The following is a 14,865-nucleotide window of genomic DNA, read 5'->3' as shown; positions in this document are numbered from 1 at the left end:
ATACTATAACATTGGCCTGCGTACAAACATGGGGCTTATAAATTTCATCATGACAGGTCTGCTTGTATGTCATCTTATGGCCTTACATTTTCTCACCACCAGGTGTTCCGGTTATATTTATTGTACCGTGGGCAGTGGAGATGGAGGCGACAAGTTCGCATAGCCGCTGCTGGGAAGGATACGCTTATAACGACTGGACATGGCTCTTGGTAGCGCCACGTCTTACCGCAGTTGCAATTAATTTCTGTTTTCTGAGCAACATAGTACGAATTTTAGTGTCACGGGTCAGGTCCGCTGAAAATGATCGTTTCAGGTAATTTCACGCTTTTATGATTTTACACTACAATGTAACTCGTGCGTCGTTTGTCGCCGAGTTTACGTCTTAAGCTGTTAGAGGTCGCTAGGTCGAGTTCTGCAATTTTCGTCGTTGTGATAGCTGAATGAATTTTAACCAGACGCGTCTAGTACAGCTCAATCCTAGCAGGCGAACAAAAGCATCGAATTAGTGATAAACCTGTTTCTCTCTCCCATCCGTTGTCATTTTAATGGACTACATTCTGGATTGCGGCAAATTTTTCGTTCCGTCGCTTAAAATTTTACAGAGTTATTTCTGGCGCATGTCAAAGGACAGGACGTTACACTTAGTAATATGTCATGTCTTAAACACGACTTCTGAATGGGACATGATGCGTAATATTGTAAAGACGCCGGACAAGTGCTCGTCGATACATCCGTGCCCCATATCAAGATCCCATTGCTTTTCGAACATCCGCCTAGAACCGCCTAGCCGCCATCTGTGTTTCCAAAGTTAATACTAATCGGCTTCAGCTTTTGCTACTAGCTAAATCATCTAGATACTAAGTTGAAGCAAATATTTTTCTATATTTTAAAATAACTAAATATGCGCCATTTCGATCGATAAACTTCTGATATTTCTCTGGTCCCACCAAAACGCGATCGCCATGATACGTCCATGGTTTTTCGGCGGAAAATTCGAACGAGTGATTTACTTTATACCTCTGCTGTAAATAAACACCAGACGAAAAAAAGATGATGATCTATCGAGCTATAAGGCGAATAGGTTGAAATTTTCCAGTACTCTTCCAGCAGTATTTTCCAGTATCTTCTTTTTCTTCGATTTCAGCCTAATAATGCTTGCACGGTGATGATGGTAGGCAACGCCTTTTCCGTTCACTAGTTCTGATCGACTTTTTTTTAATCGTTTGCCGTAATGTTATTACCTGCTGATGGAAAAGTTTAAACACATTCGTAACATATGATCCCCTTCCAATATCAGTACACAAACAGTACGGCCTTTTTTTCCGTAAATCTGGCCATTATCACATCGCAGAAACATATTTCACACTGGAATTTTCCGAACAAAGGCCATAGAAAAACATTTTGGGTCGTTCTTTGTTTCGATAATACATCTTACATAGTACCGTAATATATAGCGAATTTTGGCCGAAACTTCAACCTTCAACAATCTTCACGGCGCTCTGTCCGATGTCTAAATAAATGCCGTTAAATCTCAGTTTCCAAATGCCACCGATTATGTTCATGAGATTTTAAAGCGGTCTAAGGGAAAACGACGTTTTCTGAATCGGTCCATCTTGTTAAATAGTATTTTGCTACATTGTTTTTGTTGCTGTTCTCGTTGCTTATTTAGAAAAGGTATCAAGGCTACGCTACTACTCTTTCCACTCCTCGGGACGTCACACCTCCTGTTCTGTTTCAACCCGCAGGACTCGGACAAGAAACTCAAAGATGCCTACATGATTACTAATGGCATTCTTATGTCAACACAAGTGAGTATAATGAGATTATAGTGACAGGTTTATGGCAGATACATTGTCCGAACGAATCCACTGTCTATCGATGGCCTGCTGTGATGCAGCGAATCATGTGACAAGTTGAGTTTACAACGATTCTACTTTAATTAGAAGCCAGTGGCTACCTAACTGTTATTATGCGAAAATATACCAGTCAACTGCGAGGAAAAATATAGGAGTTACATGATGCAGAGCAGTAGACTTGATTTCTAGTTGAGAAGACCGAGTGGGCTCTCGGGATAGTGCCATGATAATCTTTCTGCTAACCGGAGTGACACCCTGCTCCGAGTAAATAAAAATCCGAGCAATAAGAAAGTTGATTGTAAGAGCTATAATCCCGCTCGAGCTCGAGCTCGGTCTCTCCAGGTAACTCAGCATTCAGTTCTTAACCCTGACAGGTCCTCCGAGCACAGTTTAGGAGGGGCACCGAAGCCTGTCGTAGCTGACAGTCAGCTGTAGATATTTAGGTTAGCCGAGTACGGGTTGGTGTACATGTGCGCACATAAGACCAGGCCATAATTTTACTCTTTATATTTAATGTTTCGTACCAAAAGACGAACTCAAGGTACCGCTTCAGTATAATTCACAAAGAAGATAATCGCCAGCTTGATCATCCGGCCATGCCTGTCAAATCTTTCGTGGCTTACTAAATCACGCATGCCAAAGATGACCCTTCTGTAACAGCCCTTGATACTGCTGTTTCTTAAAAAAAATTCCATTGAATATATCCCAGGGCATCGGCCTCTGCAGAGAGAGGTATGGCCACTTCCAGTATAGCGTCGAGACGACCACGCCCGTATGGTTTGCTACTGGTGCTGTCGTAAGCTTTCTAACTTTTGCACCACGCTCACTTAGGGAAGTACCATTCAAGCCAATTTTGTCGTACTGATTTCAAGCTCTTTTAAGCGAACTCGCATCCAGATGATCTCAGTTGATTGTTCCATCTCATGCGTCGTTCGTGTCATTTCCTTTATAACCGTCGAAATTACTAACTTACGCTCGCTTGATAAACCATTTCGTCAAAAGTGTATGACAAAAAAATCACTGCGTGTGTGGAGTCCTGTGTTTGGAGCCGATCATAAAATGCAGTTAAGCGAGAGATGTTTCCTAATATTTTCGCCACCTTAAAACCTATTATTCATTTTACTATCGCTCAATACAACGGTTTCAGAAATGCTAACAATAACATTGGACAAACCGAAAGCTTAAAATATACATACACATGATAAACAGAATCTAAGTTTTGTTTCTGCGGTACGTTTATGACGTTCTTCTTAATCTTCTAATTTCTTATTCAGTTACTTGTGCGTATCTAGATAATGGAGTAACAAATGGCTGGCACGCTAATCCTGAATGTCTTAACGAAAACGACGGAGAGAACATCAATTTACTGCTCCCAAAAAAATGTTCGATAAAGTAGCAAACGTGTAGGCGACGGTGGTTGGTACGAATTACACAATTCAAATAGAGCCCAAACGTTACTACGCTTGATTAAATTAATTACGCCAGTCTGTAATTAAAACGCAAAAGGAACCCAACACTAACTCGATTTCGCACGGGTTAACGTATCGAATTGAATTTAAGTGATCTTGTTTATCGAGTACGTTTTGGGTCCAGTCGAGCATAGCCCAACACTATGGACTTTGCTAAGCGGATGCAACTATGGCACACAATGGCGCAAAATATTGATAAAAAATCGATATTAATCAAATGGTTCACTGTCTACTTTTAATTAAAACAAGTTCTTTTTGTAACTTTTGTAAAGTGAAACATGCAGTGATAATGTGGCCGTAGAAATTACGTTACGCGGACTCCCGAAAACGTACCATATGATACATACATATATATACGATCTATGAGATTTATAGGCCGAACAGACAAAAATTACAGAAAGACTAGACTTGTTTTTGGCAAAGCACGTTGCTAGAAGCTTCCAGGTAATTACATTTGGAACTTTTCCAAGCTTGTCGCAAATTCGTAATATAAGTGTTTCTTTTTTGTAGAACCACGCACATGTAAGTTTTATTTTTCAAAAGGTGATTAAGTTTGGTGAATGAACGTTAGCTTTTCACTGTTTAATTCATTTTCCAACAAGGCACGCTGAGGGCTCATATTAACGGATACTTACTTGCTAAAGTATTATAGATAATTTCAAAAACAGAGCAATCATTGTATTTGTTCATTTAGTTAATTAATCCGCTCCCAAAACTAATGCCTATCTATAGAAAAGTCTATAATAGACTTTTGAGGCTACTATCGTATCATGGGGTGACATCGATAATCAAAATATCACAGTTTCTATGTATAACCTATTTATATAGACGATAGACTCGTGCGATCCAGACGCATGCTGACTGGTTACTCGGAACGTGCACAAACATCGAGACGATTGAGCTTTCCCTGTACAGACATTGAAAAACACTGGCAGGAAAGCTGGACTGAACGAGCGTTAGCCTGGTATTATAGATTACTGTTACATGCTGTTATTTCTTCTTCTGCAGAATGCTACTGGGTTTCACTTCAAATGGCACGAGAATAATTAACACGAATATATATTAAATATATATATATATTATGATAAAGCTCGGGGTTTGTGGGAAAGCTCCTTTTGTTGTACCTAAGCATCCATGATTTCGCCGTTTAAAGAAAAATAATGCAAATTAGAAGTACGGATTCAAACACTGAGTGAATGAATAGTTTATCGAATTAATATCGGCTGAGCGATACGTAAGACGGCTTCGCTTACTCTCCTCAAACGAATAGGTATTCTCCTATGTTTTCTTACAGTGATACATGTATGCACAAAACGAGCGAATAATACGCGTCGTCTGCTGAACGACTGTACCAAGAGACTCGGCCCAACTTCGAAATTTTTTTCCGTAGATAACAAAAGAACGTATAAACTAGATCTTTTTTTGTTCTAATTAGATTGTCACTGTCGCTGCAGTGCCTGTCGTCACAGACATTTTCGTAGTCAGCCTTTTAAAGGGGATAGCTCAGTTGGCAGTACAGACCTCCTAATAGTTATTATGAAGGCATTGGATTATGTAGATATTAACAGATGAAGTCGAAAGTTGTTTATATTGTTGGCTTCCGTGCCTTCTAGCTTCAATTTTACGCTTGCCACTGATTGAAGTGAAACATATATATTTCTTTACGTGTGTATATATTTTCTAGTAGACGAAAAACCGGCCTGTATTCCTGCACGACGACCTTGTAAAAGGTGCAGATAGACATGTGGGGATGCTTCACCACCGAAAGCATCTTCGTGTCTAGGGCAAAAAATCAGCAGAATGTATCTCGTAGGCAGCATTCGGTAGCGAAAATTTATTCATGCCCATGAATGGCTGCTCATATGTAGATCTGTTAGACGTGAATGTTCGTTTATAAAGGAAAATTCTAGTACAATTCGCCGTCTTCGCCACTATATAAAAAATACGTATGTGCATTTCTGAGGGTGCTTTGGGAAAGGCCTCTGGTCCTGCCAATTCAGAGCCCTAAGAGGATTTCTTATAATATAGTTTTTGCTGTGTCTGTATTTAAAGGTATTACTCGGCAAAGTAAATTCTGTTATTTTTAGGAATGCTTTTCAAAGGTATAGACCAACAACTACTTGTAATTCATATCTAATGGCAATACGATAAACATCCAAATGAAATTCTATTTTTTTTTTTCTGTATGCATTTCTGTATGCTTTTCATTACTCAAAAGAAGGCAATTACTACCCAGGCAGTAGAATGTTTTGATCCAACTCGAGATGATAGCTTAATGCCTGTTACGATTGTTAAAACGTGCTTTTATAGGTTTCGTGGAAAAGTTACCCTCTTGGTAATAACCCACGTCATAAACATCCCGAAGCGTCCTGAAATGGTGGGTTTAGCTATCGGTGGACACTCAAACAGTTAGCAGGACTTCGCCGATCGCTTGCATTAGGATGCATCCAACAAGCATTAATACTTTATGTTGGTTGGAGGGTGTGGCTTTTTGAAAGTTAGGCAGAAGCAGAACTAAAATGTTCTCTAGCATACGCGTATTGAGGGAGCTTCTGTGAGGGATAATGAATTCAATCAGAGCACCCAGTTTTCATATAAGAAGGACAAACTACTTTGGAAAATAAAAACGAATTCGAGCAATAATAATATATCTCATAACATGAAAACAAGAAATGAAAACAACATTGGATGATAATCATTCATTGATTTTAAGGCATGTAATCTCTTTGACTTATTCAGCATTGCGCACGTACGACCGTTTTTTTTTTCGAGGTTGAGGCAAATGCATTATGCACACCAGACATCACTGAATTGTGCTTTGTGCGGTACTGTAGGACTCTCACAAACTAAACCCTGGACCTCTTTATCTGCTTGGGTCATGGTTCGGGATATATTTGGTATTACTTCGAAGACTTGATGAAAGGTGATAATCGCATAGCCGTGGCTGTTTCTTGATGTTTATATATATATATATATATATATGGAAATTTTTGTTTATATGTAGTTGGCTGTTATTTACGTATGATAATGTTTAAAGCAATGTTCTCCAGTTGCACTCGCCAGTCTTCACTACCTCAGTCTGCATCTACGTTTGCAATGCATTTTTCTTTTATTGCCACAAACACGAACTGCCCTGGTGCCTTTCCACTTCTATAAAGCAGCTTTGAAAAAATTGTTTGCTGGTCGTCTCTACCCTCCTGATTACGTTTCACTAAGCCGACCCGTTTTTAGTTTTCTCTTCCTATCCTCTATTTGTCCTTTTTTCTAAACACATTCTGCACTTGAAATCTTCCGTTTACGTGCTTTTTCTGCTCTTCATAGAAGAAGAGACCAAAATTGATGTCGCTAATGCTATTTGTTACGAAAGTACTTGGCAGAATTTCAAAGCTGGCTAGCAAATGGTCCATCCACTCTATCAGATCAGATTATAGCGGATCATTGTGGATGTCATGTTAAAATAATCTCCGCTACTGTGACTGCCAAAAAGAACATTGCCTCGACCATTGAGGCGCAGTTACGCTGTTCTCGTTTCTGATGTTCAATGCATGACAGTTTATGACGTCGTTTAATTTCGAATTGAATAAGGGACCGAAGCACCGAATCGCTTGGCCAAACACTAAAAACGTCTTAAGAGACTGCTGTTCTCGTTTTCAGTTGCTTGCATTCAATAATAATAATAATAATAATGATAATAATAATAATAATAATAATAATAATAATAATAATAATAATAATAATAATAATAATAATAATAATAATAATAATAATAATAATAATAATAATAATAATAATAATAATATTTTCAGGGTAGACGAGAGAAGGGTGAGAGCTTGGTACAGTGCTCATACGGTACTTTTGTGCCTGCATATTCTTCCACACGAACCTTCTGATGTTCTGTTCAACTTATTTAACAGAGAAGACAAGTGGGCGTGGGCCTGCCCCTGCTGATTTTCAACTTGTCTTCGGCAGGGGATTACGAACTAGTTTTTACTATTAATGCATCATCAGAAAATTTTATAATGTGTTAATGGATAGGCTACACGGTACGGATGAGCCAAAGATAACCGATTACAGGAGTGGTAGATTGGCAGTCTCTCGCGGGAACCATATGGATAATTGTAATGTTGGCCGATTTTTCCCACAGCTCTTTTACCGAATATCTAACAGATATATGACCATGAGGATGTTAGGAGGAGAAAAAATCAAGCAAACTTTATCTACTTATCCGTATCTTGCTCAAATGATAGATGCTTTAACGCATTTGCTTCTTCTTTTTCAATATGGATCATCTTAATGGTTTGGCAAGACATAATCACTCCTTTTTAAGTAACCGTGAGCAATTCACCAGAACAAACAGGATGTACAATGACAATATATCAATACCTGAGAGCATTGGGTGGCGAAAACCGAACTGATACAATAAATAAAAACAAGGCTACTTTGTGGCTCAAGGCTTCTGAATAGAAATCATGGCCGTATAGAATATTATATTGTCTTCAGCATAATCTGCAGAACCTGTTTTAAATACAAAAAAACAGTTGGCTTAGCTACTCAAGCTTTTCTTTTGTGTTTTTTTTTTTGCTTGTATCGCCTTTGCTTTTCATTTTATCGAAGCAAAAATAGAGTAGTACTTTACGTGCCAACTATTGTATTATCATGGTTAGTTAAGGTTTACGCTTGCACCTATTCTGTTTCTAAATTAGGGAGATTCAGGTAATCGTCCTGGTTAAGAAATTTCTCCAACCACAGTAATAAAGCACCTACGTTGCAGACACTCCCCGTAGCTTTTAATAATGATTGACTTATGTGCTTACTTCTTCAATATGTGACTGACGCAATCGTAAACAACTTAGCCGTCTTTTTAGACTTCTTAGGAGTCGTCTCAACTGGATGCTATAGCCGTTGCAAGCAACTCCCAGAAACAAAAACGCTATGTCGTTTGTAGCCATTAATTTTTTGATAGCTGTTACCACTTAATGCTGACTGACTTAATTAAGGCAAATTTGGGTATACAGTTTGTATCAAGATTTAAGTAAGTATATGCGGGACGATTGGAAAATGAAATGTTTGAAAAGGAAAAGATGCATAACTGCTTATTGCGTATTGGGACCATTATTACGTTACGGATGAAAGCATAATTAGATACTTGAGATGACAAAAACGTAAATGTAAATGTAATCTACCGTGAATGATTGATTGTTTTTCTCATTCACCACCACTACCGAAACTCACAAGAATTACGTCGAAAACACGTTTTCGATCGGTAACTTCCTTTGGCCTTCGCCAAAATAATAATAATAAATAAATTAATATTGAGAAATGGCAGGAGATTAAGCATCGTTAAACATACGTTACATCGTGATTATCGTTATACAGCGTGAAGTGTTTCGAGAGAACGCGTTCTTCATATAACCTTCAAGCTAGAATAACCTAAACATGTTTTCATTAGATATAAAACATTAATAACAACAACAACTAATCTGTACTTAATTTATTGTATGTAGCAACGCGTTGCATGATAAACTGTTTTCCCTTCAAGGTGATGGAAAAATCTGTGACATTGTTCTTGGCTTGCTACGTATAATCGACAACACATTTTTGCTAAAACATCGTTGATTTTCGATCATATGCACCACTCTCAATACGTTTCATTGTTTCCCAATGGCCCTAGTCATTAGTGGACTAGATCGTATGACGGGTTTCGGTCAAACGATGGTAGACATTCTGTACAAAGTCTGCCCCTTTTTACGGTAATATGAGTTTGAAAAAATTGTCGTTCAGCCAAAGCTCAGTTTCGAACAACGAACGATCAGCAAGGTCCTCTAGTCAAAAAAACATTGTTCATTTCGAGGCTTGGGGATGAAGAGTGAATAGGAAATTTTCATTAAGAGATTTTAATGTGCTTTTGAATTGACGTAGTCTTGAGTAATAGCTGTATTCATCTTCACAGCTAATCATGAAGATTGCAAAATTGCGTGCCGTATATATATATACCCTTGAAAGTTTCGGCATCACGTGGATCCGTTTCAATACGGTAACAGGTGCGAAAATGAAGTTCCAGTGAGTCAATCAAATTTCGTTCCTATAACTGTATGTTGTTATTGGTAACATATTACCATTAATATGATAGTTATAACTAGCAGTTGATCACCGACAGGGTTCATAACTACGGCCTTCAAATAGGATGCTATTTCTATTATGGCTGCAGGGTGGTATACGTCAGCCTATCAGCAATAAGCATCCCTTTATTCTTCAATGCAAACGTTTAATAATAAATAAATAAAAAGTTTTGCACAGCGCCGTGTTCGCCATGGACGTTCAACAGCTGGTGCCACTGTGAAAAGAACGATTGCAAATACGTCGCACGTTCGAAGGCCTACCCATGATAGCAGAAACAAGAACAGGCGTGTCTGGTTCATGCGCCGCTGCCTAAACCCAACAATATTGTTATTCTTACACTGTTAGTCATAAAATGAGTTGCCATTCTAACAGGGTATGATAGCGTCTAACTTGTCCTGAACGTTCATTATTTCCCCACAGTATAGCCGCTAAGCCGCGCTATTTAAACGATCTAGTTATTATCATCGGTTTATATTTTTACATTTTTTTTTTTTATTACCGATATTTCGTTATTATTTTTATGGGCGAATAACTAGCCCGAAGCATCGAAACAGTGATTGTGCCAGATACATTGTATTGTTTCCTCTCTCTCTCTCTCAATTTCATTCATGTCGTTTCTTCATCAAACCCTCCTCACTGACCTGTTGGTAGCGCAGGTCCAGTGGGGAAAGGATTGACTATAAATTTAGATACTTTCTGCAAGCTCTCACCTCAGAGCTTTTCTATGGTTCATTACTGTTAAAACGCCTCATATGGCTTTCGCCCTCACTCACTCCTCCTCCCGAAATTGGGTAGTGTCGAGCTCTTCCACGGCAGTCGATCAGGACAATTTGGAATCACCAATTTCTCAGGAAACCAATCCAGTTTGAAAATGTTATCGTACACACCTTGTTGACAAACTTCTCGCTACTTGACCAGTCCGCCATTTTTGGGTTGCCGCCAAAAAGTCCCTTTCGATTTGTTGTTCACTGCCAGCTCGTAGCCTTCCTTTGGTTTTTGGCAAACGCCAGCCTTTGGATCCAAATAAATTCTTTTATTTGGAAGTGTTTCAAAATGAAATATCTATTGGACGCTAAACAAACATGGTTGCAAACACGATTCAAGTTTCGCCATCTTGATTGCTGGCATGATTCGGATAAGCGGCATTTGCGAATATATGCTTTACCATGCCTTATAGACAATACATAACTTTTCTTTCTAGAGTATTTTAATGAATATTGTTATTCTGCTTCCTTCAAGGGAATTCTCGTGTCTACCATCTACTGCTTCATGAATTCCGAGGTGCAGAAGTCTGTGCGTAACGCTTACCTACGAGCGACAATACGACGTAATGCACATCGACGTCGACAAACCCACCTAGAGAACTCGGCAATGTTTGGCAGTCAACGAATCCAACGTCGGACAAGCACCCAGCAGGGTTCGAGATGCGGTGCTACCTTAATGAAGGCTATGGGTAATGAGAATAACACAGATAGTAATCCTCCTGCAAATCATAAGGGTCGCGGAGCCGAGTTGCTGCGGATTTCGGACAGCTCGGTCCACGTTGTCATCATACCGGAAACGTCATAGTAAAACTACGGACGGTGACGAAAGCGATGAGAGCACTTAGTTAATTAATTGTGTACAATGTATCGATAAAGCTAATGCTTATTGCCTTTGAACCACGTCGACAATGCATGATACCTTTAAATTAACAAAAAAAAAAAAAAAAAAAAAAAATGCTTTCGTTTGCAATGCGGCACAACAACACACCTCTTGTTGAACTGTTGCAATAGCAATATTATTTTACTTTTTTCATTTCATTCTACAGTCATTTCTTGTCTTTGATGCTCCATCAGCGTTCACTATAGTACATAACCAAGACTTTAGACAAAGTACGTTACTAACAATGTGTTGTCTGAAGCAGCTGGGGTTTAATCTGCAATTTTAGGTACGGACAATGTGGTCAGAAAACGTTAAGGAACACCTAAATATTAGTAGTCCATGCTAAAACATGTATTTCAACATTTGGTAAGGAACATGCAAAATAATCAGTAATGATACGCGATGTCAGCTTACGAGCCACACAATTAGGTGTTTGAGTGGTTAAGATTCAAGTGGAATCGTACATGAGGCATATTCTATAATGTTACCCGTCGGAATTCGTACAGAAGCATACGGGTATATATGGGATACAAACCGACGTCTACGATGATGCAATGGGGGCTGGATTTAGTTTTTCCATAGTCTAGCTTTGGAAAAATTGAGCGAATTCCATGGCCGAGTGTTGCGCATAAAACAATGATGAACGCAAGTACATTCAATTATATATTTCATTTATAGTATAAATGTATTGTATTGTACATAATAGGAGATACTTACACAGCACCGATACGTATACAAATAAAGACATAGATGTGAATATACTTCTTGTACTTTACATGTAGACTATTGTTGAGATCAATCGACGGCTATCGTACTGTAAGGAAACCAACGAACATTCATGGTTAACTCGATTAGGAGAGAAAAAAAATCACGATCACGTAGAAATATTTACTTCTAGAGAGGAGAGCCACTTACGAAAGGCTTTCCCTTCGTAGACGCACTTACGTATCGCAAAAATGTACAATTTTTTAATTTTGACAAATAGTAGCTACATTTGACAATGTAGCTACTACTGTTAGAGTGGGTCGCATGCTGAATGTGCGGCTTCGCCCTAGCTTAGTCGCGCGTGCCCCATAGGTTTTGAACCGGAAAAGCAAAGTCTGCCAATTCAATTAGATAGGGGCGCATATATAGACCAGAGGTCCTCCTACATTCCATCCATGTTAGTGTTGCTAGTATACCTAGTTAGTTTTTCAGGACAGTACAATTATGCTCAATTGGACGGTTTGTCTTCCGTACTTATTTTTTTCGGGATTACTTTTACTATTTATATAGTCTGTACTCTTCATTACATTTCTACTATCGATGTACTCATAACGAGTACATCGATAGTAGAAAAACTATGAGAGATAGCCGATCTGCTCTTACTGTTTATACACCTACGAACTGGTCTCTCACATTCTGGATTATAATTCAACTGCCTAAAGGTATCGAACGTCAATTAATAAAACACAGTACAGTTAATAACAAAAAAGCTAAGAGCTTTTTAAGAGCAGAAATTGAGCAACTAGAAAAGATCTACACTCGCTTTGGCTGACTTTTCTTCGTGATCTTTGTCTTCACTTTTTTGCTAGCTATTTATTGGTGAAAAAATATATTGGTCTTACGTATTAGACGTGAAACTCAGCTATAGAATGTTGGCACACATTTATATCAGACTAAGCTGTACATGACTACGAATCGAACCTAGCGTAAATCTGTTGATACATCCATGAATATTCGTTTCGATATCCCTGTTCACAGTTATCTTGTACAACATAATCATTTACTGAGGTCTAAACTCATTACCTGGCTATATGTGGTGTACAAGTATAAGAAGATGGTATAGTTTATAGGAAACAAAACTCGTGGTTTATGACCGGCCGACTCTCGATGCTAATATACCACAAAATGTTATTCTGTAACTCAGTTAAGTAGCCATGCCCATTCAAGCAAGAAAATAACCTTTGCTGAAAAATAGTGACTTTTCCCTAGGAAAAGTTACTTCTACACGTAACTTGTAGTGACTGCACAACGAAATGCGAAGAAATTGTCTCGATTTAAAATAACGCGTAACATAATAACAGCAACCTTTAATGATCTGCGCTCGCAATAAGCTGGTGTTGAAAATAGTCATATAAAGGCATCGTGTAGATCTCTAAAATGCAGCGCATCAACGTCTTTATCGCACTGAGGTTAACTCAAACATCTTACGTATAATAGGTTTCTGTTCTCGTTGCGATGCACCGAAAATGGGCAGATCATTTCTGTTGTCCAGGTCTCGTTTTCAACTGTACAGATCAGAAGTCGCTTGAAGAATATCGAGTACGCCTCGTCTTTTTTCGTTCCAGATCCGATTTTTTCTTCATAACTTCACATGCTGCATAAAAGTTGTGCGTGTCTTTGTAACCAGGCAACTGTTGCAACGCTAACCTATTATGAAACACCATAATCTTGCCAGGCGCTAACAGAACGCGTCATTCATGTAGGAACGATCAGATTGGCTCACACCTATTCATTCAACAATGGATCTGAAGTCACGAAGTTACGAAGCCTGGAGTAGCTTTTGTTTTTCGCATAAACTAAATAAACGTTAGACAGATTTAGAAACTATGGTATATTAACGTGGTATTTAATTACAGTTCATTACTTCAAAATAGTACGCGTACGTTTTTCGACTTCCATTAGGATCATAAACTACTGCTTTTTTTTTGAGAAGAAACGACTCCTTACAAGCGTCTTACCGTATTTGTTCTTGATACCCAGAGACACTAAACTTAGACGTAGCACAAGTAGGTCAGTTGTGACAAAGTTCTTTTTTTATTAGCTTCTTACTAAGTGTAATTGGACTAACTTTCTAACTGCCTCCCTTTACCATGATCGAATCAATACGAAAAGTTTCCAGGCTAGCACCGAAAAAATCAAAGAAGGACTCCGTATTTAAACAATCGACAAGCGATTTTTAGTAGATGAGACTCCGTGTTAGCCTGGTGAGTATTCCAGTCTAAAGGATATTCTTTTTCTGAACACAGTAGTCTACAGTTAGGTATACAAGAACAAACTACAACTCCACAGATATATTCCCGTTATTATCCAATATAAGCTCAATCGATACTCTCGGTCTTCCGCTTGTTTTTTTTTGTAATCTAGCTTTTATCATAAATGGTTCCCCAAAAGTCAATTGGTATTCATGTACCTAAAATTTTATGATTATAGAGATAAATAACCTTTTATAAGGATTTCCCGATATCTCAACGTATCCTATTTGCGGTGGTGTTTCTACCCTGATGAGGCAGTCTTCGTCGCTAAAGGCGTCTTTTTTTTGGCGATATACTTACTTAAAAGGCATGGCTTTCTGTTCATAATACGCGACGTAACCTATACTGAAGTGGTGCTTGCGAGGAGACTACCCGTAATCCATTTAAACAATACTTCGACTTAATTAAGGTCAGATATTTCAACGTTGACCTGCCGGTGATGCTTCAGGGCTCAGAAAACAGAAGGCAATGAAGAGAGCGGGGATCTGAATTGTGGCAACCTAACTTGAAAAAATACGTGACGCGTAAAGCGGAGAACCATATAAAAACGCTTCGCACATATTTGTGACGTTGCGTCTTTCTTTCCCCGTGTTCAACCGTCGTGGAGTCCGTTCTTTCGAAAATTATTTTATAGAGTAATCGTAGAGATTGCTAGGATTCGGTTTCGTTCGAAAAACGAGTCGTAGGAAAACTGCGAATTCGGTCCTGAATAGAGGCCGCCGGACATAGAGTAGCCTGCCGTTATACCTTGGAGGCTCG

At 38.7% G+C, this 14,865-nt stretch overlaps 1 protein-coding gene across 1 annotated transcript in view; it reads left to right on the top strand.

The window, feature by feature from the left end:
- Positions 1-13,686, top strand: part of LOC111247709 (calcitonin gene-related peptide type 1 receptor-like) — a 66,879-nt gene extending 53,193 nt beyond the window's left edge. The window contains exons 7-9 of the mRNA XM_022798966.2: positions 103-313; positions 1,670-1,808; positions 10,685-13,686. Of these exons, the coding sequence (XP_022654701.1) occupies positions 103-313; positions 1,670-1,808; positions 10,685-11,014 (680 nt within the window). The 3' untranslated portion in view covers positions 11,015-13,686. The remainder of the gene's footprint in view (positions 1-102; positions 314-1,669; positions 1,809-10,684) is intronic.
- Positions 13,687-14,865: the final 1,179 nt, after the last annotated feature.

This window comes from Varroa destructor, unplaced genomic scaffold (assembly GCF_002443255.2).
Source record: "Varroa destructor unplaced genomic scaffold, Vdes_3.0 BEIS01000003.1, whole genome shotgun sequence".
Taxonomy (NCBI): domain Eukaryota; kingdom Metazoa; phylum Arthropoda; class Arachnida; order Mesostigmata; family Varroidae; genus Varroa; species Varroa destructor.
The sequence above is the reverse complement of the archived record's forward strand: the minus strand, read 5'-3'. Positions and strand labels throughout refer to the sequence as shown.